This window comes from Thunnus albacares, chromosome 15 (genome assembly GCF_914725855.1).
Source record: "Thunnus albacares chromosome 15, fThuAlb1.1, whole genome shotgun sequence".
Lineage (NCBI taxonomy): Eukaryota > Metazoa > Chordata > Actinopteri > Scombriformes > Scombridae > Thunnus > Thunnus albacares.
The window spans coordinates 1524066-1548835 of NC_058120.1; the positions used below are offsets into that span (position 1 = coordinate 1524066).

Here is a 24770-nt window from a genome sequence, read left to right on the forward strand (position 1 = left end):
GTATGTATGTTTGTCCTTCACATATCTCAACAGCTGTTCATCTGATCAAGTTCACAGTTGGCGGATGTATTGTTGAGGACCCAAGGAAGTGCAGTGTTGAGTGTGAAGTTGTTTGGATGAGCAGTTCTCAAGAAATATATAAAAATACCTCATACACAATGCTGATTTGCTTCTTCTTCTGCACATGGAGACAGTGAGCAGAAATACCAACAGTGCCACTCTGCCTCACTGCAGTCAGACATGGGATTACATCCGTAGTGATAAGGACTACTACAGAGAATGAATTGAGGATGTTCAGAGAGTTAAGCTCCACTATTGCAATTCCTCATGCATGTTGTATGTATTAGGGATGTGCAGAGAGCCCAGTACTTGTATTTGTATGTATATTTGTTGAGGCAGCAAAATTATTTATATTTGTATTTGTTTTCAAATAAAAGTGGAAAGATGCTTTTATAATCTTGTTTTTGTTTTTATTACACTTTTAATTTTAGAAAATTTAAGTGTTACACTAAGTGTTTATGAATAAAATATCTTACGAAGAAGGTCCCCACACTGGGTCTCGAACTCAGTCTCCCAGATCATAGACAACTGCGCTGACTACTGAGCTAAAAGCAAGTCAACTGCAAATATGCAAACAGGCCTCTACTTATTTACACACCCATTACATAGAGACAGCACAGCATGTAATGTGTAGAGAAGAGCTTCAAAGGTGATTCTTGCTTGGCACTTTTCATTTATTGCCTATTTTTACAACCTAACTTTGTGGAAAGGAGAAGGGGAACAACAGGTTATGGAGAGTCCCTTGGGAGCACTTCATGTGTGTCAGTAGCACAGCTTTATCTCTGGGGAACACCCCCAACTCTGGGAGTGATGTCCAAATTAGGAAATGTGCGTCATGTAGCAGATGGATGTGACTCCCCTCATTGAGACCTGTGAATAGACGTAACAGCGGAGCAGAGGAGAGAGACTGAGATAGCGATGTAACTGATCAGCGTTTTGGTATTAAACATGTTTTTTTTTCTTTCTGAAAACAAATAATTTTTTAAAAATTTGTTCAAAATAAATGTTCATAAAAAACTCACTGTTTGTGCTTAGAATAAAATGGTCTTTAATTGATTTACAATCCTAAATTTTGATTACCAAGAGTAAGGACAATAAGAAAAAAATGCTACAGTTAAAATAATCAAAATTTAGGATTGTAAATCAATTAAAGACCATTTCATTCTATGATTCATTCTAATTTCGTCTTCCCCCTATATGTTTTTCAGTTCAAGAATTAGCTTGAAAATGACTGAACAACGCCATCTACAGATGTAATGCCACTTACTGATACTAAGTCATTATGATGAGATACTAAGTCATTATTTTGAGATACTAAGTCATTATTTTGAGATAGTTTCTCATTATAATGACTTACAGGATCTTTTTTTCCATCACAGTGGCGGAAATGAGCTTCAATAATTTATTGATATGTTTGATGCATATTGTTGATGTATCATTTTTGTGCTTCTACTCTTTGTGATGTACCTTTTTTGAATGTTTGAATAATTGTTGATTGATTTGAGATCCGACTTGAAACTAAACGTTGTGTCTTTGGATTAAAATTTTGGTTTTGGAGTAGGTGTGCGAGCATTAATCCCTCCAACAATTTAGTCAAGGTGCCCTTGAGCAAGATACTGAGAGGCCTACCCCAAGTTAACTGCTGAAGATGCTCAGTGGCTGACAGCCTGTAGCTGCAAACTGCATGCATGGGTCCACATGGCAGCTCCAGCACTGCAAATGGATTAAACCCTGAATGTGAAGCGGGACGCATCTGCATAAGGAGCATCTGTTAATTTACCTGGAATTAAAAAAAAAAAAACACCCAAGACAATAATAGACAAGCAAATAACCATCAGCTAAGTCATTATGAAAAAGCAGGTGCAGACTGTCAGCGATAGTGTTAGAGCGGCGTGTGTGAGAGCAGCAGCCTGTTAGCGGCACTGCGGATGGACTGAAGAGCAGAGTCAGCGGTCCCCGGCAGCAGCTTCACTCTCTCTGCTCCATCCTCCCCCTCCACACACACACCATGGACGCATCTCTCACATCCTGTCGCGGCTACATTTAACCCTCATCTGCTGCGTTTAGAGGCGACCTGACGACAGAAAACTCCGATTTCCTCTTGGTTTCCGTGGACAGGGTCGTTTCCCAGCTGTGGAGCAGAATGAAGCGGCTGTTTGTCAGGGCTGTGCAGGACAAAGCCATGAACCCCTGGCTGCTCTTCGCTCTCCTCGGACTCTGGTAAGTGTGTACTGATGTGAGGAAGCGTGAGGTCTCCATCATGTAGACAGGAGGAAGGTTTGTCAGGGTAAATGGCTGCAGATGTTGCCGCCTCCTTCAGGCTCATGTCTTTGCCCTCGACAGGAATCGCTGCGTTCCGCATCTTGTATTCTACCTGTGATCACAGTAGCAATCAGTGGGTCAGTGTGTGAGCTGGGGCCTGGGAGGAAAATCTTTGGAGAGGAACGTTTCCTTGCTTCGTCGGGAAATGTTCCTGAAATTAAGTAACCTTGAGCTATATGTCTGCATTTTTCCTTTCTGCGCCCCGCTGATTGTGTCTTATAGACGCAAAAACAGGGTGGCTTTATTTCGAGTTTTCGTAGTTGAAAGGGGGGTTAAACCGTCATGTCAGTACAGCAGTAGAATGTCATGTGGTCTATAGGATGATGGATGATTTTGTTCCTTGGAGGACACAGGTCTTCAATTACCTCTATCTGTCAGCTGCACACACAGGTGTGGATTGTGTCCTGGTGAGGACAGGCCTACAGTAGACCTACTACTGAGCAGACACTTTCTTTATTCAACACGTCATGTTGCATATTCATGTTCAAACACCCTCTGTTAGGACACCTATTGCACCCATCACCATGAAAGTAAGATCTGGCGCCTGTTAGGTACAGTATGGAGCCTGCAGTGTGCCTCCATAATGGTTATAGACTTTTACAGTGTTAAATAATTAATGGAGTAGGCAATAAAACTAAAAGAAAAAAAAAATTAAAAAGTTAATTAAATTTGCCAATTATAGATCTGTATAATATTCTTAAAGGGAATGGCAGAATTATTTTAACAAGGCTTTTAAATTTAAGTTCTTGTGTGTCCCTATTGGTTATACTCATCTTATATTTATACTGGATCCTACATTTCCCATGATGCATCTTAATACCTTCTTTTTTAGAACCCCTCCTTCTGATAACTGACTGCCTACACCTTTCAAAATCCTTTCACCGGTCTGTAACCAAGCCCAACAGGAGCAGCGCCGGGCTGTGAAGACAATTTGACAAATCGTGTATCATCTGATGTCAGTGGGCCCAAAAGGACTTTTCCCCCGTAGATTTATATTGTGAAGGAGATGTCTGTAAATCAGCGGATATTTTTTTTTTTAGCATCACAACTTGAAATGACTCGTCTCACTATTAGAATTTGATCCGTTCGGTCACATTTCGACAGTCTAGAAGAGCCGCATGATTGAATTGTTTTATCCCCATTCAAGCTAGCCAGAGGGCTAAACCGGAAGTAGCCGGCTCGGCTGGCGAAAGTCACTAGTGTGTTTGCTCTATGGGTGCAATGATCCCAGAAGATCTGAGTAATTGTATACCCGGAAGTTGAACTTTTTTGGCTTCACACGCCACTGAGCAACTTTGATAGGAATGAATGGGGCCCCGCCTCCAATGCTGTATCCAGTTCTCTTTATACATCCATGTTTGTGACTCATAAATGAGTGTCACAAGCTGATGACATCAGTATGACATCATCAGGGTTATTGTCTCAGACTTGAGTAAGCCATACAGAGGACACTGTAAACTGACATGACACTTCGACATGTAAATTGGTAGTGTATCCCTCAAAATTTAAAGAATTTTCAAATTTTTTCATGTGACAGATTGTTCTCCTGTAAAATGAAAGTGATTCTGGTGACATCATGTAGTTCACAAAAAGAAAACACAACTCCTTAAAGCTATTTGAGGCAATGAAAGAATAGATAACGAATACACTGAAGTAACAAATCATGTACAGTGTGCACAGCAGACTTTACATGCAGATTCATTATATTTAACCTTCAGCCCCAAAGACCAACCAGTACTTTTCTGAAATACTTCACTGCACCAAGTTTACTGTGAGTCAGTTAGTTTAGTAATTTGATTTATTAAAAATAAAGTAGGCTATATTTAGCAAAATGCTCAAAGTAAGAGTGTTAATGAAAATAGTAAACTACATTTTGACGAGAGAAACGTATGGGGCTACAACAGAGTCAGTTAAATTTTGGCATAAAAAATAAAATTTGGCATTGGAAACAAAACCTGAACTGAAAAAGGAAACAATGGCATTGAAACACTTGTATTGGAAAAAAGTTGTATTGGCACTGAAACAAGAAGTAGCCCCATACCTGTCTTGTTGAGGGATTCTGCATGATTATTAATATAAAGCAGTAAGTAGTTAGTGAACAGACAGCTGCCAGTGTTTCTTGACACCACAAGCTCAGGAGAACTTCGGTCCTGTAACTTGGTGATCATAGGTGGCAGGAGAGACTTTGCTTGCCCAAGCAGCCGCTGGAACAGATGAGAACAGACAGTGGAGAGAGGCCCCTAGAGAAGAACATGCTGAGACAGTCTGAACTGGTGCAGAATCAGTGAATCATCACTAACAGTCTCTAAGGCTCCAGTTGAATCAACATTCAGAATCAAAGCAAGGAGACTCAGTGGCTCACCACTTTTCACTTTGTGACTTTAAACTTGAGCTGAACTCAAGCAGCACTTACTACAGCTCAGTGCTGAAGGCAGAGCCTGAGTGTTCAGCTGCATTGCTTCTAACGACTACCAGATGACAAGTCTGACTGTAATGAACTGAATGAGGAAATTACCAACATCTAGCTGCAAAGACGGACAGTGTTTTCCACATTTGAATGTCAGCCTATGTAGTCAGCTGTGGAGGTTGCTGCTTGCGTGTTCTTCCACCCTCTTTGCTGAAATTTGGGCTTTTTTGGCTCAACTCAACTCAACTCAACTCAAATTTATTTATAAAGCACATTTAAAAAACAACAGTTGACCAAAGTGCTGTACAATCAAGATAACAAAAGCCATAAACACAATAGAGACACAAAGACAACACAATGGAAGCTCTCATACTGAGTTGGCTGCAGACTACATTAGCTGCTCAGTTTTCATCAACTAAACCTGAGAAAAACAGGATCAATCAGAGAACTATTGTCAGGTGTAGAATGGAATCAGGGATAATTGATAAGCATCTAGTGTAGAGCCTACTTGAAATTACTCTCGCACAAGTAAATGCCCGTTGAATCTTTAAAAACACAAGACAAATTAAAAGATAATTCAGTTTTATTACATCTTAGATCTTATTTATGTAGTTTTTGCCATACTTTATACCAGTTAAAGTAAAGTGTACCAGCTGACTAGCTCAATGTGGCTGTCAGCTCCCTCTTTCATCTCTCTCCCCGAGCTAATCGCATTCAGTTACCTGGCTGGGTCTGGTCAACAATGCTAAATGGGAAGCATTATGCTTTTCCTTATTTTCAGTCATATATATATAATGTTACAATGTCAGATGTTCATGTTAAAAGTGGCCAAAGTGTCAAATAATGAGTAAACATATGTAGCAATAATCCCTGTGAGCAAAAAGCAGCAGCTTCAGGCTGCTCTGAACACTCAGTTTCCAACAGTTTTTTCTACTTTCAGCCCGAGCTGACATCAGCTCATAATTTCTTTATATGGTCATCTGCTCCATGCACAATGCACGAGTTCACTGCTCGGCTCCACTAACATTACAGCATTTTTCTATTGTTTTGGGGGTAGTCATGCCAAGCCATGATTGGAGTTGAGCTGGCAGGCTGTGAGTGTTTTTCCATTACACAGCAGAGCAAAGTAAAATAAATAGTTTATCTGTTGGAAGTGTGCTGGTCGTCTGCAGCTCTTTATCATACATCATCATCACTGTGGCTGTTTCTGCTTGTACTATTCCTTCCTGCATTATTTCTAACTGATAAACTGAACAAAGAGCTGCAAGTATCTTCATATGTTGTTGTGTTGACCAGTTTTTAGCATGACTCATGAAGCTCTGCTGATTCGGTGAGGAACACGTTTCATTTCCTGTAAATTCTTCACAATAAAAGTCTCCAGTTATTTAGTTTAGTCCTTTATTTAGGGAAGGGGCCTTAACAAGACAGGAGCTAAGACTGCCTCTGAAGAGATAGAGGTTGAACTGAGGGGCTGCATAAATGACATGTATAAGATAAAGAGCTGGAAATGAGCATAATAGGTCCCCTTTAAAGATACTGTTAAGTATCTTTAACATTGTTTTAACACTGACCCAGCCAGCAGTAGACTGTTGCAGACTTGCTTCTACATGAGTAACAGCTAAACAAGATAAAGGTGGAGCTGGAAAGCTGAGAGAAATTAAGTTTAAATATTTAAAAATACTTAGTTAACAGGATAATGTCAATAAGCTCAGTTTTCTGTTCTGGTGTCATCAGAAATTCTAATATGCTAACTGTGCTAACTAACCAAACCACTCAAAGTATGTAGTTGGTGTGATCAGTTCTGACCCTATACCTTCATTACAAAAAGATTTAATGAAGGAAAAAGCCACTAATTTAAATTGTAATCTTACACTCATACTGATATAGACTGAGGGGAATGTGAAAAATACAATAATTAAAATGAGTTAATATAATGCAAAAAGAACTGTAATAAATACCAGTTACCTTACTTATTAATATTCAGTTTTTGTTGGACCAGCCACTGACGAGGTACTATGCACCTTTCAAATGGAATGATCTGCAAAATGCCCTCAAACTTGAATCATTCCATTCCTCTTGGAGATTTTAAAGCTTTATTATCTGATGTTTTTTTTATGATTCTTGTAACTTTTTTTTTACTAATTCCTTGTTTATTGCGTGGTGGTGTTGTTTCTGTCTGCTGATTGTGTTCTTGTCTTATGAATGTTTCTTGTTCTCTGGTCTCTCTTGGAAAAGAGATCTTAATCTCATTGAGACTGCCTGATTAAATAAAACATAAATTAATAAATATGGATGAGACCATATGTTTACAGAAATAGATGGAAACAGATGAAAGAGCAGGGGGATTATATATATACACACACACACACACACACATATATATGTGTATATATATATATATATATATATATATATATATTTATATAGCTTAACCATGTCATGTGATATGCTACTTCAGTACACTTTAGCAACAAATATTACTGGGACCACTACAGAAATTGCAGATGAACATTTAATATCCAGGAATTCATATGATAGACACTACCACTGACTATCCCTGTAAAAAAATTGTCCACAATTTCGAACATTGACCATGAAAAGTCCAGCCATATACTAGGTTTTGACCTAGTTTTGTTTGAAAATGTAGAAGTGTTAAAGTGGACTGTATTGTATCACAAGGTGTTTCTGATACAGTCCACCTCAAAACTGTAGACCTGTTAGAACCATTGACAGCTTCACACCATAAGGAGAGAGAGAGACTTAATTATGCTATTGTTGCCTCAAATATGAAATATTACTAAAAAAGGAATAATAATGAAAATTAAATCACCACTTATGGAGGAACTTTAACCTGTTACTACATGACTAATTTGTCATTGTGTGGTAAAATGGCTATAGAAAGATGTTTCCTACATCCATTCTACTCAAAAGCCCCTGATTTTCATCCCCACCACACCCCTGTTTGCAGCTGTCTTGAAGGAGCTGAAGGAGTTTTTACATTGAGAATGAATGTACATACTTAGTTATGATTGGGAATGATGCATGATGAAGCAGTTCATTTTTTGTCTTTGTTTTGTTTGATGCAATTCTTGTGTAGTTGAGTGGAGCAGAAACAACTATGTGCTTCTGTTTTAGGAGGAAATAGAAAAGAGTGGGATTGTTTGTTGCCAGGTTGTTGCTCCTGTCAGAGGACATAAAGCTGAACCTTTCCCAGCTGTGATACGTTGTGCCACTGGGCAACTTTTGAGTGTTGGATAGTGTCAAAGAATTGCTGGAGCTGGTTAACCCAAAGTGAAGAACAGGATGTCTTATGCAGGAACATTTATTGAAGCTTATTTATCGATCGAGGTGAATAAAGTTTCAGAAGTTTCAAAGCCAAAATTTGCCTTGCTATTTTTTGTATATGAGTTACATAGTAGGGCAATAGACATGATTCAGTGTGTATAGTGTTAGCCTTGTACAGTATAATTTATGTAGGTGATAGCACAGAGTGATGATGTTCATTTCTGCTGCACTGGGTTATTGTGCCATGGTTTAGGTCATATCCTTTGTAGTAGAAGTCGTGCAGGAAAGGGTCATTTCCCAGCCTGGGCTGAACGCCAAGTCCTCAGGTCTCTTTACAGTATCAGATCCATGTTCATTACCAGAGAACAGCAGCGGCACACCTTGGCACAGACTGAGGGTTCAGCCATGTGTAACCGCCTGTAATAGACACGGCATGGTGGGGCAGCTGAAAACAGACACATAAAACTGCCTACAGCTGTTTCATTCCCAACTTACATCCTTAAAATTCCCTTTTCCACTGGGATCCACAAAGTAATCTTCTCTTTGAAATCCAGAGGGTGTTTTGTATGTGACTTACACTCACATTTGAGATGCCCTTAAGCTTTTCCTAGATTGAAAATGTGTTTTTTGATTACTTGTAGAAAGAGCAGGATGACTGAAAAGGTCCTTTACTGAAATTCACTGCTGAGACAGCTGATTTAGTGTTTATATTCTTTGCTGAAATAAGCACAGAACAAATACATGCTGTGTAAGCAAATTTAGTTTTTGTCCTTGGAGAGTCCTATAATGATATTATATAAATTGGCCAAGAGGGGAATCCATACACAACATGATTGCTGGAACTCTTTAAACTGTGGCTCTTACAACAAGAAAGGTCTGGCTTTGATTCCTGGACCCTGTCACACTAGATGAGTTCAGCCACAGTGCTGCTGTTACACTTTAGTTACACACATTAGGGTGAAGTTGGTTCTCTGAAGATACATGTGAACGACTTTATGGTTCTTTGCAGAGAATGGTGTTGTGGGTAACTGTAGAAACCGAATCTCATCAGTTTAGCTCCACAGATTGAGCTGAGGTGTAAAAGTACACTTCAGGTCGCAGTTACGTATGTAAAGTGTGAGTGATTGTAAGCCATTACACAGCTAGTGGTCGCAGCTGAACGGATTGAAACAGAAGTGTACCTGTTCTTTCAGAGGCGACTGCTAAAAAAATGAGGTTGAAAATTATTCAATGTGCATACATGTACCATGAAAATCAAGTTTTACCTTCTAACCAGAGACTCCACCCACTTATTAGAACTCTGATATAATCATATAAACTGCTTCATCCAATCAATTTCTTTTTCTTCTTTTTCATTTATATCATTTTTAATAATAACTAACTGATGAAAAAACAACTCCATCTGTCTTTAGCTGTAGATTTGTGATGTATGTTCATGTCGTGACACTCTGAACCATCCAGACATTTCCTGAAGAAAAGCTTTCTGTTTTTTAAGCCGTCGTTATCATGTTTAACTGTGATTGGCTCAGCTGTTTCAGAGCTATGAGAGCAGTAATGTGACTGGCTGAGAGAGTATCTCATAATCACCACACCTGCTGATCTATATTCACCTTCACTCAGCCCTTTTGCACGTTGCGCTGCTGTACACACACGAACCAAAATAGCAGGTGTACATGGAGAAGTCCACACAACCTGTGCACCTAAGACCTATCATGCTGCGCTTGGCATTTATTATTCAGATTCCAACTGAGGGTGTAAAATATTAAACTGAGGGTGCAATGCATGCTTTTGTACCCTCATAGAGCCGGGCCTGTTGCGCCATCGTTTTAAAAAGTCTCTGTTTCCACTCGTCCAGACTAAAAAGCGGTGCCAGAGTTTTCAAACTAAAATGTGGTCAGTAGTGCTTTCAAAAATCTAGGTTTTAAGAGATTGAAAACACCGGAGTAGTGTGGACGCAAGGCATAACATCACAGATCGTTAAACAAAAGCAATCTACATGCACCAGTTCAAAGATAACATAGTTATGTGTAAACATACCTGTGCATTGATTTTCTGTCTTCTCCGCTCCTGCTCCGTCCTCTCCATGGACTACAAAACTCTCTCTCTCGCTTACTAAATATGGATATTGTCAAGCTGTCACTCTGACCGAGACTGGCCAATAGAGATGTGTCTTACGTCTTTCAGCGTAGGTCCCGCCCATGAGATTCAGCTCAACAGCAAGCAAAACTTTTGGATTCACAAACAAAACTTTTGATTTGCATTTTAATCACAAATGTATTTTACTTGCCTCCATATGTGTAAAGTACCTCCATATGTGTAAAGGTTTCACAGAGGTATGGATCTGAGAAGAAGGACAATTTTTTACTCAAATTCACTTCACGCAGTATTTTTGCCTCACCTTCGACTCTCCATCACCTCCCTGTGGAGGATTTTGTCTTTGTCCTGCTGAATGTCCATGTCTATTACAGACAGATCCTGTCATTTCCCCATGGTTACAATGCCATCTGGAATGATAAATTAGATTACAGAGGAGCACAGAAAATATTTAATTCCTGGCCTCCCCTTGTAATGTCAGTCTTGTCCAATTGGGACTTTAGTTTTTTTGGTAAACCAGCCAGAGTTTGTGTTGTCTTTGTTTTGGAGTTAAGCGTCATTTCAGTGGATTTATTTCTGGTATCATCTCCTTCACAGTGACTACTAAACCTCACCATCTGCCATGAAAGGACAGACCTCTATTCTGTAGAGGAAATGATGAACGCCACCACTTAGATTTCACATTGTACATAATAACCTGTTTTAATCACTGGATCTGTGTGTGTTTTGGAGAGGAGGAGACAGTAGAAACCTGAACGATGAACAGTGGAGTAATCCTATCCCGGAGAAGCTGGTTGTTTAACAATTAAGACAACAACCCATGATCCCACGCTACTTCACACCATCATCATACTCTGTCTTTTGTTATTGTTTTGATTGAGAGATCCCTAGCGGCAGAAATTACATATTGTGCATTTAAAACCTAGTTTGTTTGAAGCATACCGAGACCTTAAGCTTTCAGTTTTATCTTTCAGCCAAAACAAAGCAGTCAAACAAAGTTGTCACGAGAATCATTACAGACGAACTCTCGAGCAATAATTTTGCCCTCACATAATAAAAGTGGATTGTGAAGCAGAACAAGAAAGACTATTTCTGTGTGAGTGCAAGGGTGATCTCCTGAATATGTGGTCTTTTCCTAAATGCAGGTGCTGGTGACAATGAAGCTGTTCCATGATAAATCGCAGACAACACACTAAATCTGATCTCAGTATACAGGAGCCTTAAATGCTGTTTTGAGGTTTTGACCCTAAAACTAATATAATTGGGTGAAATATTCTTTGGAGGAAACAGTCTTTGGGGTTTTGACAACCAATTCTAATATGTACTGTACCAACATTTGAACTTTTTCATGCCAAAACCAAAAAAAAAAAAAAAAATTCAAACCATACTGGAAAGGCATTCCACATCTGCATTAATACTCTTGAATTTATATCTTAGGGCATCTACATACACCCACATTTTATATGAGATTTCTTTGTTTCTTACAGTGTTTTCTTCTTTTCTTTTGCTACTCCACAGTGCAGCGTTTGGACCCAGTAAACAGGAAGAAGAGGATTATGAAGATGTACCCATAAATAAGACCTGGGTTTTATCACCCAAGGTCTATGAGAGCGATGTGACTTTGATCCTAAATAAACTGCTGCAGGGCTACGACAACAAACTGCGACCTGACATTGGAGGCAAGTGAAGTTTATCCTCTGGTGATGTGTTTTGTGGTAACTCTGTTAGATGTTCACTCAGCTCACATTAAATAGGGGGAGTTCAATAGATGTTTAAAAACAGCCTTGTGCAATTTGAGTTAATGCGTTGCCATTGCATGGAAAAATTTGGGAAATTACAATTTCTACTGCTGCCGCTGTCTGGGGTGAACCTTGCATCTTCTTGTTTAACATACTTCCTCTTACAATGAAGCTTTAATTCTTACTCAAAAAGCTGTTGCTCACCTCAGTGCCCCACTTTTTGCTGCAAAAAAAGCCTTACTTGATGCAGACTGACCAGATTCTAATGATGGCTTATGTTCGCAAACTTTATATTTCTGTGTAACTAACATCACTGAAACTACACTAGAAACTAGAATTTACCATTGTTTTGTATGGTTACTGCACTTCAAAAGTCACATGCAGAAGGATGCTTGAAGGATCTGAGAAGAATGTACATATTTATTTGATTTGATTTATTGATTGGGACAGTTGGCAGTTTTAAACATTAAAGATGCACTGCACCGGATTTAGCTCGAAGCTAATTTGCATCCGTAGTCCCCCACAATCAAAACATACAACAGCACAACATATATATCACCAAGATAGAGATCAAAGTTTTTCACCTGACAGCCACAATATACAGTATTTGGTTAGTTACATTTTCATTGAGATTTTAAACGCGATACAACAATGAAATAGTGCTGAGGTGTGTTATCAGTTTAGTCAGTCTTTTCAGAGTCTTTTTTCAGTTTTCATCAGAAAATATATTGTTTTGCTAAGTTTTCATGAAACTTTAGATGTTCCAGCTTTCCACGATTCTGAGTACTTAAAGGACTTCATGTCTGTGTTGCCTTTAAGAGTAAGCTACTTAGAATAGTCAGTTTTAGTTGCTCTGACTGCCAATTGCTGGCTCTTCTCAGAGAACAGTATCTACACTGCGGGTAGGCTATTGTAAAGGTGTTCATGCAGACGGACCATGCACTGGCTAGACTGTAGAAGAGCAGAATTATGAATGTGTATGAGTAACTTGTCATGATTGTTGTGTAAAAGGGGTTAGATAGGGCAAAGCTTCTAAAGTACTTGAAGTAATTGAGATTAGAGCTGGGGCACAAAGTGACAGCACTGACACTATTGTTTCACCAACCTGTCAGTTAATGTAATGCATTGTATTTTTGTGTGTTCTGGCATTTTTGCCCAGTTTGAAATGTCTTTGTCACGTGTGCTCCCTCCTGATACATGATGTTGTCTGTCAGCAATAAGTTTCACCAGGAGGGTGTCACATGTGGGAAGTGGACTCCCCACTTAAAGCCCTCACAAAACAGGTACCCCAACCAACTTTTATGAAGACAAGAAGAGAGCCCTCACCCAATCCACCACCAAACTGTCCTGCTGCTGGAAATAAAAAAGAAAATCTGTACATAATGTTTTTCTAGCAGTAGCAGTAAAATCAGTCTACTGATAATTCTGGATTTATGCATTTAATCACTCAACACCACTGTCTTGAATGTTATTAGGCAAAATGGGGGATGTATCAGTATTCAATGGCTATGGGATGATATTCTTCATTGTAGCTAACTTGTGATGTAGGTTGATAAGGACAGATGGCATAGAAAAAATCTGTCCAAACGTTGCTGGCAAATATCTATAAATTAGTTAATTAGTTAATGCTATCTGTGTCAGTACGTTATGTCTTCTGTTGTTTCAGTGAGGCCGACAGTGATTGAAACAGCTGTGTATGTCAACAGCATTGGACCAGTGGACCCCATCAACATGGTGAGACTGCCTCTTCTGATTCTTCTTTGCTTTGTCTCTGCTGATATAATGATATATTGGATAATAGGAGGATAGCCCTCCTTGCTAATGTTGTAATTATGTATAATGTTGTATAAAACAATTAAATTGTATTTGTACAGATTGTGTTTTTTGAGTAACAGTAATGTACAGTTGCAGGACACCATTTAGATTTATCCTATGGGGACCATGAATGTCTGTACTGTTGTGAATACAACATTGAATATTATATAGTTAATACTATATAAGTGTGAAAATTCACTCTTAACCTTTGCAATGGTACTTTACCTGCACACAGTCTCATAATGCTGCTTGCACTTCCAACTAATGGTGACAACATCCTCTTTCAACAAACTGTGTAGCTGTGATGTAGCATTGCGCTATAGTACCACCCTACATCACAGCTGTCATGTTGGGTGTGATCAGGGTTTCGAAAGATTTATACCTTTCAACCCATTCCTCCTTCAAAAATCTGTTGAGTCTAAAGTCTAAAACTAAAGGTCTGCATTACCAGTTTACCAGAGCTTTCAACCTCCATCCACACAAAAAAAAACAAAATAACAATTTATAGGACAAAATAAAAAGTATATCAATTCATCCTGGCAGGAACATGAATGTCTGTTCTAAATTCTATGGCAATCCAACTAATAGTGGTTGAGACGTTTCAATTTCTAAAAAAATGTCAACCTGATGGTGGTGCTAAAGGTCAGGCGATCACTGAGGTCTTTAGGACTCAAGTCAGGGAATAAAATGTGCTAATCCCTCATGCAGATGTGAAAATAATTCACTGGACAAATTGAAATTTTGACCTGATGATCACCAAAGTTATTAGAATTCATTCTGAGGGGAACATGAATATCTGAACCAAGTTTTATGAAAATCCATCTAATAGCTGTTGAAACATTTCATTCAAAAAACAAAACTGTGAACGTCACGGTGGCGTTAGTTGAAAAGTCAACAAAGCCATCAGGATTCATCCTCTGGGGATAATTAATGTCTGTCCAAAATTTCAAATGTTCATGGCAGTCCTTCCAATAATTGAAGGTCTACTTATTTCATGTGCTGATGATGACTGTGAGATGTGTTTGGAATCCTGGAGTAAGTAAGTGGGTTGTCTCTCTTTATATGTCTTCCTGTACATTAAAGGTGCAGTGTGTAGAATTTAGTGACATCCAGAGGAATGGATTTGACAGAAATGGAATATAATATTCATAAGTATGTTTTAATTAGTGTATAATTACCTGAAACTATGAATCATTGTGTTTTCGTTACCTTAGAATGAACCCTTTATATCTACATAGGGAGCAGGTTCACTTCCATGGAGCCCACCATGGTTTACCACCTTTTTTCTACGGTAGCCCAGAATGAACAAACCAAACACTGCCTCTAGAGAGGGCCCTTTGCATTTTTCGCAAGTTTTGCGGCCACCGTAGGTTCTCCTACATGCTCGGAAGGGTAAGGGAAGGAGGAGGAAAGAGGGGGAGGGGTATCCAGTTGGTTGCAATCTGCAACCCCACCTCTAGATGCCACTAAATCCTACACACTGGTCCTTTAATGTTCTTTTTTAAACTATTGGTTGTATTTTCATGGTTTTTGTAACTGTGTTGCAGGAATACACCATTGACATCTTCTTTGCCCAGACATGGTATGACAGCCGACTGAAGTTCAACAGCTCGATGAAGCTGCTCATGCTCAACAGTAACATGGTAGGCAAAATCTGGATTCCGGACACTTTCTTCAGGAATTCCCGGAAATCAGACGCCCACTGGATCACCACTCCAAACCGCCTCCTGAGGCTGTGGAGCAATGGGAGAGTGATGTACACTCTGAGGTAGGACAGTTATGCAGTCAGTTTGCTAATCCTTGTGGTAGAAATTTTATTGTTGAACTATCAGCTCCTGAAAAATCTTTGTTGTTTGTGCAGCTTTAGTGTGTGCATCTGTATTTTGTCATGTAGTTCTCTTATAGATGGCCACAATTTGTCAAAGCATGATCTAACTGTCATCATTTTTTCCGCATTTGTTGGTGTAATTACAGAGAGAACATGAAGTACCTTTACTATGTTCAGTCACACTTGGGAGGGAAAAAACACAATGCTGAGACTTGCTTTTTCTCTGTCACAATTCTGTTTCTGTCAGGTTGACTATTAATGCGGAGTGTTACCTTAAGCTGCATAACTTTCCAATGGATGAGCACTCGTGTCCACTGGAGTTTTCAAGCTGTAGGTGGTCAAACGTTTTCCCCTCCCATTTTTGAACCTGTCATCTCAACTTCAACTTCCGTAACTTGCCCTGCGAGAGGGGCTTCTGTGTGGGCTAGCATAGAGGCTAAGCCTTGTTCCTTCTCCTGCCAAAAGGCCCATCTGCTTGAGTCTGCCCTCTCTAAGCCTGTACCAATCTATCATCTTCTCCACCAGCGGAGAGAGGAGGTCACCCAGTCCCATCTTCTCTGGCAGACTTAATGAATTATGCAACCTCTCCTAGTCTGATTCATGCTGTCTGTGTCATCCTTCATTCGTCTCTTGCATTGTGCTTCAGCCTCTTGTGTCTTGTCATGATCTCAATCTTCCACACACCAGTGAAAAATGCAAAGACCATTCCATGGAGTTGAGGACAAATGTGAGGACCATTACAGTCACACAAAATTTCATCAAATGAGCACAGTGGTAATTATGCCAACAAAAATAGCTTAACAACTAAAGAGACTTCACCTGAAACACAACAGCATTGGTCAATTGTTCAAATGAACATACATAGATACTAATACTTTCTCAGGAGCAATGTTGGAAGCAATGTGACATTTGTATACCACTGCAAAATCTTTAAAGGAAGAGGAGTGATCAAAAGTCAAAGCATGTGACTTCTGCATCAGAGACTCTGGACCACATCATGTCTCCAACAGTCAGTATGGGTTTATTTTAACTCTTAAAGGATCAGTGTGTAGGATTTATTTTCATCTAGCAGGAAAAACTTGAAGGCCTCTCTGGAGCCAGTGTTTGGTTTGTCTGTTCTGGGCTACCGTAGAAACACGGCGGTGCAACATGGCAGGCTCCATGGCATGGATGTATAAAGAGAACTGGATACAGCGTTGGAGGCGGGGCCCTGTTCATTCCTATGAAAGTTGATATAGAGCAAGCGCACTAGTACTTCCGGTTTAGCCCTCCGGCTAACTTGAATGGGGATAAAACAATTCAATTGTGTGGCTGTTTTAGGCTTTCGAAATGTTATCGGACTGAATGAATCAAATTCTGATAGTGAGACGAGTCATTTTAGCAGGGGTTGTGATGCTTAAAAAATGTATCCGCTGATTTACGGACATCTCTTTCACAATATAAGTCTATGGAGAAAAGTCTTTTTGGGCCCAATAGCGTCATGTGACATTGTAATTACACGCTTTGGCTGCTATGTCAAATTGGCGTCACAGCCTCGCGCTGTTCCTGGGGGCTTGCTCCATGGAAGAGGACCCGCTCCATATGTAGATATAAAAGGCTCATTTTAAGGTAATGAAAACACAACTATTCTTATTTTCAGGTGATTGTACACTAATTAAATCATACTTATTAATATTATATTCCATTTCTGCCAATAGATCCCCCTAAATCCTACACGCTGGTCCCTTAAGGCAACCTTTCCCAAACTTTACTCAAGTGGTTTTAGTTGTGGAACAGTCATAGAACAATCATATTGGTTATTCTGGAGACACAGAAAAGATAATACAGAATTTTAACATACTTTGTTGTTTAGGTATGATGATGTGTTGGCCAAAAAAATATTTTCCACTACATCTCCATGAGAAATATATCCAAACCTTGCAAACATGAGCCTTTGTTGTGTAAAATAATCCAATTCAGAAGCAACACAAGCTTAAGTCAAATAACATACCATGACCTCAGCAAACAAACTTCATTACAAATGTATTCATGCCAAAGGGGATTTCTTTCCTTCTCAAAGAACACCTTTAGGTAGAGTATATTTCCAGACTGTGCATAGCTTCGATGTAAGCACTAGCTTACATCTGCACAGAATCCCTACTACTGACTATTATAGGAATGCCCATCAAAGCCCATGTTTACCTACCACATACTGTAGTGCACAGAGTATGTTATTTGCATTTGAAGACATTATGCTCATTTGAAGAAATTTCATGAGACTGGGCCGGTCAGTTCCATCTTGAATGCTCCCCTTTGCCTTGCCATGGTGCAATGTCCCCCCTGTGATTGACAGATGTGAGCTTCCTGTTTGATATTATAGGCATCAGCAAGGCTGATAATTTATCTTGTGTGTGTCGGTGTTGGGGGGGGGGGTTTCTGTAGATGGTTATCCTAAGAATGAGATCATGTACCGGTGGCAGAGACGAGCGGTGGAGGTGGCAGACCAGCGGTACTGGAGACTCTACCAGTTTGCTTTTGTAGGGTTGAGGAACACCTCTGATGTGGCGCACACCCAGTCAGGTGAGAGACTGTGTCCAAATCCTCTTACATGTTTCCAATTTCCTGTTTCTTAAGGGATTATATTTGGCACTGATAACAATAAATCCCAAATTGTGTTCTATTTTACCCTGCCTTACCTAAATTCTTTGAACATCTCACTTTTCCCTCTGGGCTTATTCATGTTTTACCCCATCTCTATATCTTCTGTTTTGTTAAATTTTCAGGGGAATATGTAATTCTGACGATCTTCTTTGACCTGAGTCGGAGAATGGGCTACTTTACCATCCAGACCTACATTCCCTGCAGTATGATCGTGGTCTTGTCCTGGGTCTCCTTTTGGATCAACAAGGATGCTGTCCCAGCTCGCACATCTTTAGGTTTGATGTGGTTTTACTTCCTACATGTTCACCTGCAGAGTGTCAATTTACTTTATGACTTGATTAATTTCTCTGTAAATTATCATGTCTGTGAAGACATTCATCCAGGTCACAGGATATCAAGAAGTGCTACAGTAAGTCAACTAGACTTGCTCATCCAAAAGGCTTTTTAGTGCTATCCGATTCATGGAGGTCACATGTAGATCGTTAGACCACATGGCAGTCATGTAAGAGGAGTTAGAGTCACATTAAACTTGTGTGGTCACTTGTAAATCATTCAGGCTTTCTATCAATCTATAATCTGCGAGAGAGAGGCAATAGTTTGAAACTTTAGAAACTGATATCCAGAGGTCTTCAAAGGTGATGATAAACTGCTCACTCCAACCTAGTTGTTCTATGCTTTGTAGCACACAAGGGGGCAAGACTGTGGAAGCAAATAATGGTCATTAATATTTTGAGCTTATGAAATGATGTTCACAAATAATTTCACAGCCTGCAGTTGTATATCACCAAGTGTGTGCATGTGAAAAAAAAACACGTTTAAAAAGTTTTTGTAGTCGTAGAAATATTTTGTGTATGTGTAATTTTTTTTAAATTTGTGCAGGAATATTTTAACATTGAGGTTTCACATTCACACAGTGTGAGAGATGGACACACAAATTTCTTTGTGTGCAGTAGGTAGGTCACATGAGAGATGCCCACAAACGTCCTACCTGTGTATGTGACACTGAACAACAGTTACAAGCATGAATTTTGACCCTGTTCTTACAGCTGAATCCGACTGGTTAAACGTAGAGTCAGTCTGTTTAATCAGAGGACAGATGGTTCCATTGCGTGCATTCCCCTGCTGGTCCTGAATTTTAATATGGACGACAGTGTGGGCTCTCCCGCAACCCAGGTGGGTTTAATTGTACTTGAGGATGCTGTAGATAATAATAATAATGATGGTAAACATTTAATGTGTTGTGTATTTACCTTGTAGTTAGTTCACTGTTATTGTAAGGCAACACAGTTGTTCAAATGCATACTTTCAAGTTCAGGAAGGCTGCTTCATGTACCCAGAGTAGAACAGTAATGTAGCTTTCTGTTAGCAAATATCTGCTAGCATTACCAAAGTAGCAGCATCAATGCTGGCAAGGAACTTTTCAAGCTGAAGGCAAAGCAATTGCTTGGCCATATTACGTACTGTTGCTCTGCTTCAGCATGCCCTGAGCAAGTTGTATCCCCAAATGGATCAGCAGTTGATGTTATTGTATGACTATAATGTGTTGTGCTGCCATTGATGATGTTAAAGCTTTATTTCTAAGCTCTTTCTAATAAGATTAATATCCAGTCCTCCCTTGTGTCATTAAGTAAATAATACACTCTGTCTGTAGTTGCCAAATACATCTGTGAGAATTAGCACTGTATCAGCGGACATATCTAAGTTTTGTGTGACCTGATAATAACACCCATTTGCTAGTAGACATGAGTTGTCATTCTCATATTTCAGCTACTAAAGGAGGCCAAAGACTGCAGCTTCATCTCAAAAGTTCAGATCACCATGGTAATAAAATTAGTATTATCAGGGCCTTGGATGCCACAACTTTGATTCAGAAGGCCAGTTGATCTGCTGTACCAGCCTCAACCAGGAGCCATTGTAGACACAGATCAGCAAGAGGCATGAAAATGTATCACTGAGTCCACTTAGTTGGTTGTTTATGGGGTTAGAATTGTGACTTGGCACTGAAAATAAAATTTGGCATTGAAAACAAACCCTGAACTGAAAAAGGAAACACTGACATTGAAACACTTGCATTGAAAAAAGTTGTATTGGCAGTGCTACTCAGAGTAATCTCAGTCAGTGGCTCTTCTAGCAGCAGCACAGCGTCTCTCCTTCTCTCGCACTGTGTGCACACAGGCAGGAGTGAGAGTGAGTTACCATGGTTACGGGGATGCTCTGTGTCTCTGTCGCTCTGAAACTTTCTCACAATTCCCAATAGGTTTTTAGGTAACTAACTACCACTTTAGGCTATATAATGTTTTTATAAATGTAATTTCAAATATGAAATAGAGGTTCTTCTAATATTAATTTCCTGTCCACCCAATTATATTATGTTTTTAATGCATTCTTGGTTTTCATAGCACCCTCAATCTTACTCATCTAGACTAGTGCAGGTGGCTGTTTCTTGACTTCATTCAAGAGGTTAGATGTGGAACAGATCTCACTCCAAGCTGAAGTCAAAATCTGGCAGCCCTGAGGATCCTTAGCACCAGGATCATTGACACCCTCTGCACCGTTTTCCACAGCCCCTGCTATGCTCCTGTCCACTGCTTACACTTCCACCAGACTATCGGCTCATGGAAGCACCCACAGGGATGAATTCAACATCAGCTCTACCTGTGCCAAGAAACAGAAAAGATTAAAATGCAAAACAATCACATCTCAGAAAATATAATTAACTTCCTGCTAATTTACTGGCTCACTGTTACCATGAACCTTACCTAAGCTAATAGTTAACACTAACTTTAGCTTAGTAAACAAGGCCATATATGAACCTGATACTATATTCAAATTTACAATCAAGCGTAATCCCACAGGAGCTAGACTGTCCTAAACAGCCCGTCCTCACAAGAAAAATGACAGTATAGGTCAGGCTAATTCAGGCTGGCACAAACGACCTATAGTTACATTTAGGCCATGTAGCAGCTGTAGTAATTATACCCCGGGGAAGTGACACAGTTCATATGACATCCATATATGGTGACTTAATAAGATGACTTTTGCCTTGTTAGGAGGAGGCGTGATGGGTGGATGGCTAGATAGATAGTGAACTTTGCTGCAGGAGACCACCGTTCGCTTCCCGCCTCCAAGTGTCATGCTTCCACAAAAAAAAAAATGGAACACACCATAAAACATTGTTATTTTTTAACTGTGATTTGTAACAGTTTTGGAAAACCATAGTGCATTACTACGTCCGCTAGGTGGTGTAAACATAACTATAGATCTTTTTAGCTGGCCTGAAATTTAGACCTATACTGTCCTTTTTTCCACAAAATTATAAATACAAAAATTGTAAATACAAAGAAGTGGGTTAGTTTTCATGTCTAACTATTTGTAGCGTAATTACGATGCATGTCTTGATTCTTGGTTTGCCTTCAGCTTGAAAAGTTACTTGCCAGCGTTGATGCTGCTACTTTGTAATGCTAGCAGACATTTGCTGACAGAAAGCTACATTACTGTTCTATTCTGGGTACATAAAGTAGCCTTCCTGAACTTGAAAATATGCATTTGGACAACTGTGTTGCATTACATGAATAGCAAACTAACTGCAAGCTAAATACACAACACATTAAATGTTTACCGTTACAGACTGACTCTGCGTTTGACCAATCAGATTCAGCTGTAAAAATAGGGTCAAAATCCAGTGTTGTAACTTGTAGCTTGTAACTTCAGTGTCGCACACAAAAGTAGGAAATTTGTGTGTCCATCTCTCAGACTTTGTGAAACCTTGATGTTGAAAATATTCCTGCACAAATTTTAATCACACATATACATTTTTTCAGCAAGAAAAACTATGTGTAACATATGTAAACTTAACTTTTACACATGTGCAAATTATATCTGTGTGCACAAAACTTTTTCAAACATGCACAAAATATTTCTACAGATGCAAAACCTTGTTACACACTCACAAACTTGAATTTGTGAGATTTTTTTTTTTTTTTTTACAAGTTCACACAAAAACGTTTTTCAAATGCACACAAAAGGTGACATACAACTGCAGGCTGTGAAATTATTTGTGAACATCATTTCACAAGCTCAAAATATTAATGTCCCTTATTTGCTTCCATACAAGACAAGCATATGATCTAACACTGAATCCAACGTCATCAAAATGCCACGGATTCTGTTGAATTCACTTTTGATTACTTTTGGATTTCCTTCTTAGACCTAAACAACTTCTCAAGAACATGGGAAGTGAGGAGAATCATTACAGTTTAAGTTGTCACTCCATGTTGCTCATTTTATAATTTAGGACAGTCACCTGTTCATCTGCACTATAGACAACAGGCAGAAAGTTGCAAGTGAAGTGCTGTTTACATTTGGAACAAGTCCATTCTTTGGTTCTTGTGCCTTTTAAGTGTTCCGGCCATTATTGAAGCTCACAGCAACCCTACCTGCTGATACTGACAATGTATTCCTCCTGCTCTAGACCTTTTTTTCCATATTGCGCTGCACTGCTCCCAGGCTAAGCTTGTGCCTCTGACTACAAAACTGCAAAACTAATTTTCCTAAACCTCCATGTAGTTTCTCAAAAATAAATCCCAATGTGTCATTTGTGCAATAAATCTGTCAATTCTGAAGGTGGAGTCACCATCGGGTACATATTTAATGAATAAATAAAACTGGTATGTTAATCAATCATTTGTTCTTGTTTTTGATATTTGCTTTCATATTCTGTCAAATTCATCATCTAAGACACAAACATTCAAATGAATGGAGGGAAAGTATAATGAATACTGTATTCCATTGAGAAATGTATCTCTGTGACATCCCATACAGGTATCACCACAGTGCTCACCATGACGACTCTAAGCACCATCTCCAGGAAGTCCCTGCCCAAGGTATCCTATGTCACTGCTATGGATTTGTTTGTCTCTGTCTGTTTCATCTTCACCTTTGCTGCCCTCATGGAGTATGGCACTCTGCACTACTTCACCAGCAACAGACAGACCAAGAAGTCTAAAGCCAACAATAACACACAGGTACTTAACTAGTGAACTTTCATGTAAATCCATTGAATGTCACAGTAACGTACTGAAATACCCGTATGTTCTCCTCCACAGCAGAAAGTATCTAGCATGGTTAATATCCGTCCTGGGACATCCCTACTACAAATGAACAACATTGTGCCCTATCATGAGGAGGATGACTACGCCTACGAGTGTTTGGATGGAAAAGACTGTACCAGCTTCTTCTGCTGCTTCGACGACTGCCGCTCAGGTGCCTGGCGTGAAAACAGGATGCACGTGCGAGTTTCCAAGATTGATTCTTACTCACGAATATTCTTCCCCACTGCTTTCGGCCTTTTCAATTTGGTTTACTGGATTGGTTATCTGTATCTATAAAAACAGTACCTCAAAGAAGGACAACTGGAGTTTTGCATCTCCAAGCATTTTCCAGAGAAAGAGCTGCTCTTATAGTAGAAATTATAGCTTATCAAACACATACGGCAAAAAAGAAACTCAACTGAAATGTAAGCCTACCTGCTAGCGATGAGGCATGGAAAAATGGGGATGACATTCTGTCTTTCAGTCTATCCAACAACCTTGTTTGAGAGCAAGTACCGGTTAATATGCCATTAAATACACTATGAATATTCATGGTCCTCTGTAGAGAATCACCATGGCCAAATTAAAAATTCCCCTTGACCATCATCTTTTTCCAATGACAAGACATCTTGCTGTGGATATTCATGATTGCCAGAGGTTTGATCCTAATGTTTTTGATGTCCCAAAATTTCCACTTGTACACAAGAAATATAAAAATCTAACTCACAGATTGTCAAAAACTGGACTGAGCAATTCATAATCCCCAGAGCAAACTGTGTATGAATGAGCCCTTAGCATTTTGGACCACTTCTAAGGGGGTATACCCTCTTGATTTTAATGAACCATTGGCCTTTAAACTAATGCCACCCTCAGGATGAATTTAACACACCGTTTGTGCTCGTGTTTGCAACTGCAGCATTAAAATAGAGCCCTTAGTCTTTCATTTATTTAAAACGACAATGTAGACATTAAAGAATAACTCTGGCAATTTTCTGTATTTTTCTTATTGTCAACAAATCTCGTGTGCAGAGACAAACCAAAAATGAACTGATCTTCTAACAAGTATTGTGTGTGTATCCAAAGCCTGATATATCTTATTCGTCTGTGCCATAGACCTCTGTTGTTGTCCAAAAACTATTAAAAACACATCAATGAGCCACACTACTGCAGTGAAGACAGTGGTTACCATAGCTTATTTAGAAATGCAAAAAAAAAAAAATCACAACCATTTGACTTTGCACTGAAGTTCTTTTAGAAAGTTACAATATAATACAAAGTCATGAGGTTGTGTTAGGTTCGCAAAACTCTGTGAACTAAACTGCATTTAGCACATGTGCAGTAGTGTCTGCTGTACTATGAAATCCTAAGAGTTACTATCTTGCCACTGTTTTTACTCTTTTGAGCAGTTTCTAAACAAGTTACATAACCCCCATTTTCATGGATGACGGAACATGTTACCTAGTGCTTTGGTGAGATTCATTGACATGTTT

The 24770-nt window shown here is 39.3% G+C and overlaps 1 protein-coding gene across 1 annotated transcript; it reads left to right on the top strand.

The window, feature by feature from the left end:
* Positions 1–1699: 1699 nt before the first annotated feature.
* gabrg1 (gamma-aminobutyric acid type A receptor subunit gamma1) lies at positions 1700–24311 on the top strand. The gene is made up of 9 exons (XM_044373902.1): positions 1700–2280; positions 11687–11847; positions 13574–13641; positions 15270–15490; positions 15798–15880; positions 17972–18109; positions 18313–18465; positions 23012–23214; positions 23296–24311. The coding sequence occupies exons 1-9, from the start codon at positions 2204–2206 to the stop codon at positions 23575–23577; spliced, it is 1386 nt and encodes a 461-aa protein (XP_044229837.1). The 5' UTR covers positions 1700–2203; the 3' UTR covers positions 23578–24311.
* The last annotated feature ends 459 nt before the right edge of the window (positions 24312–24770 follow it).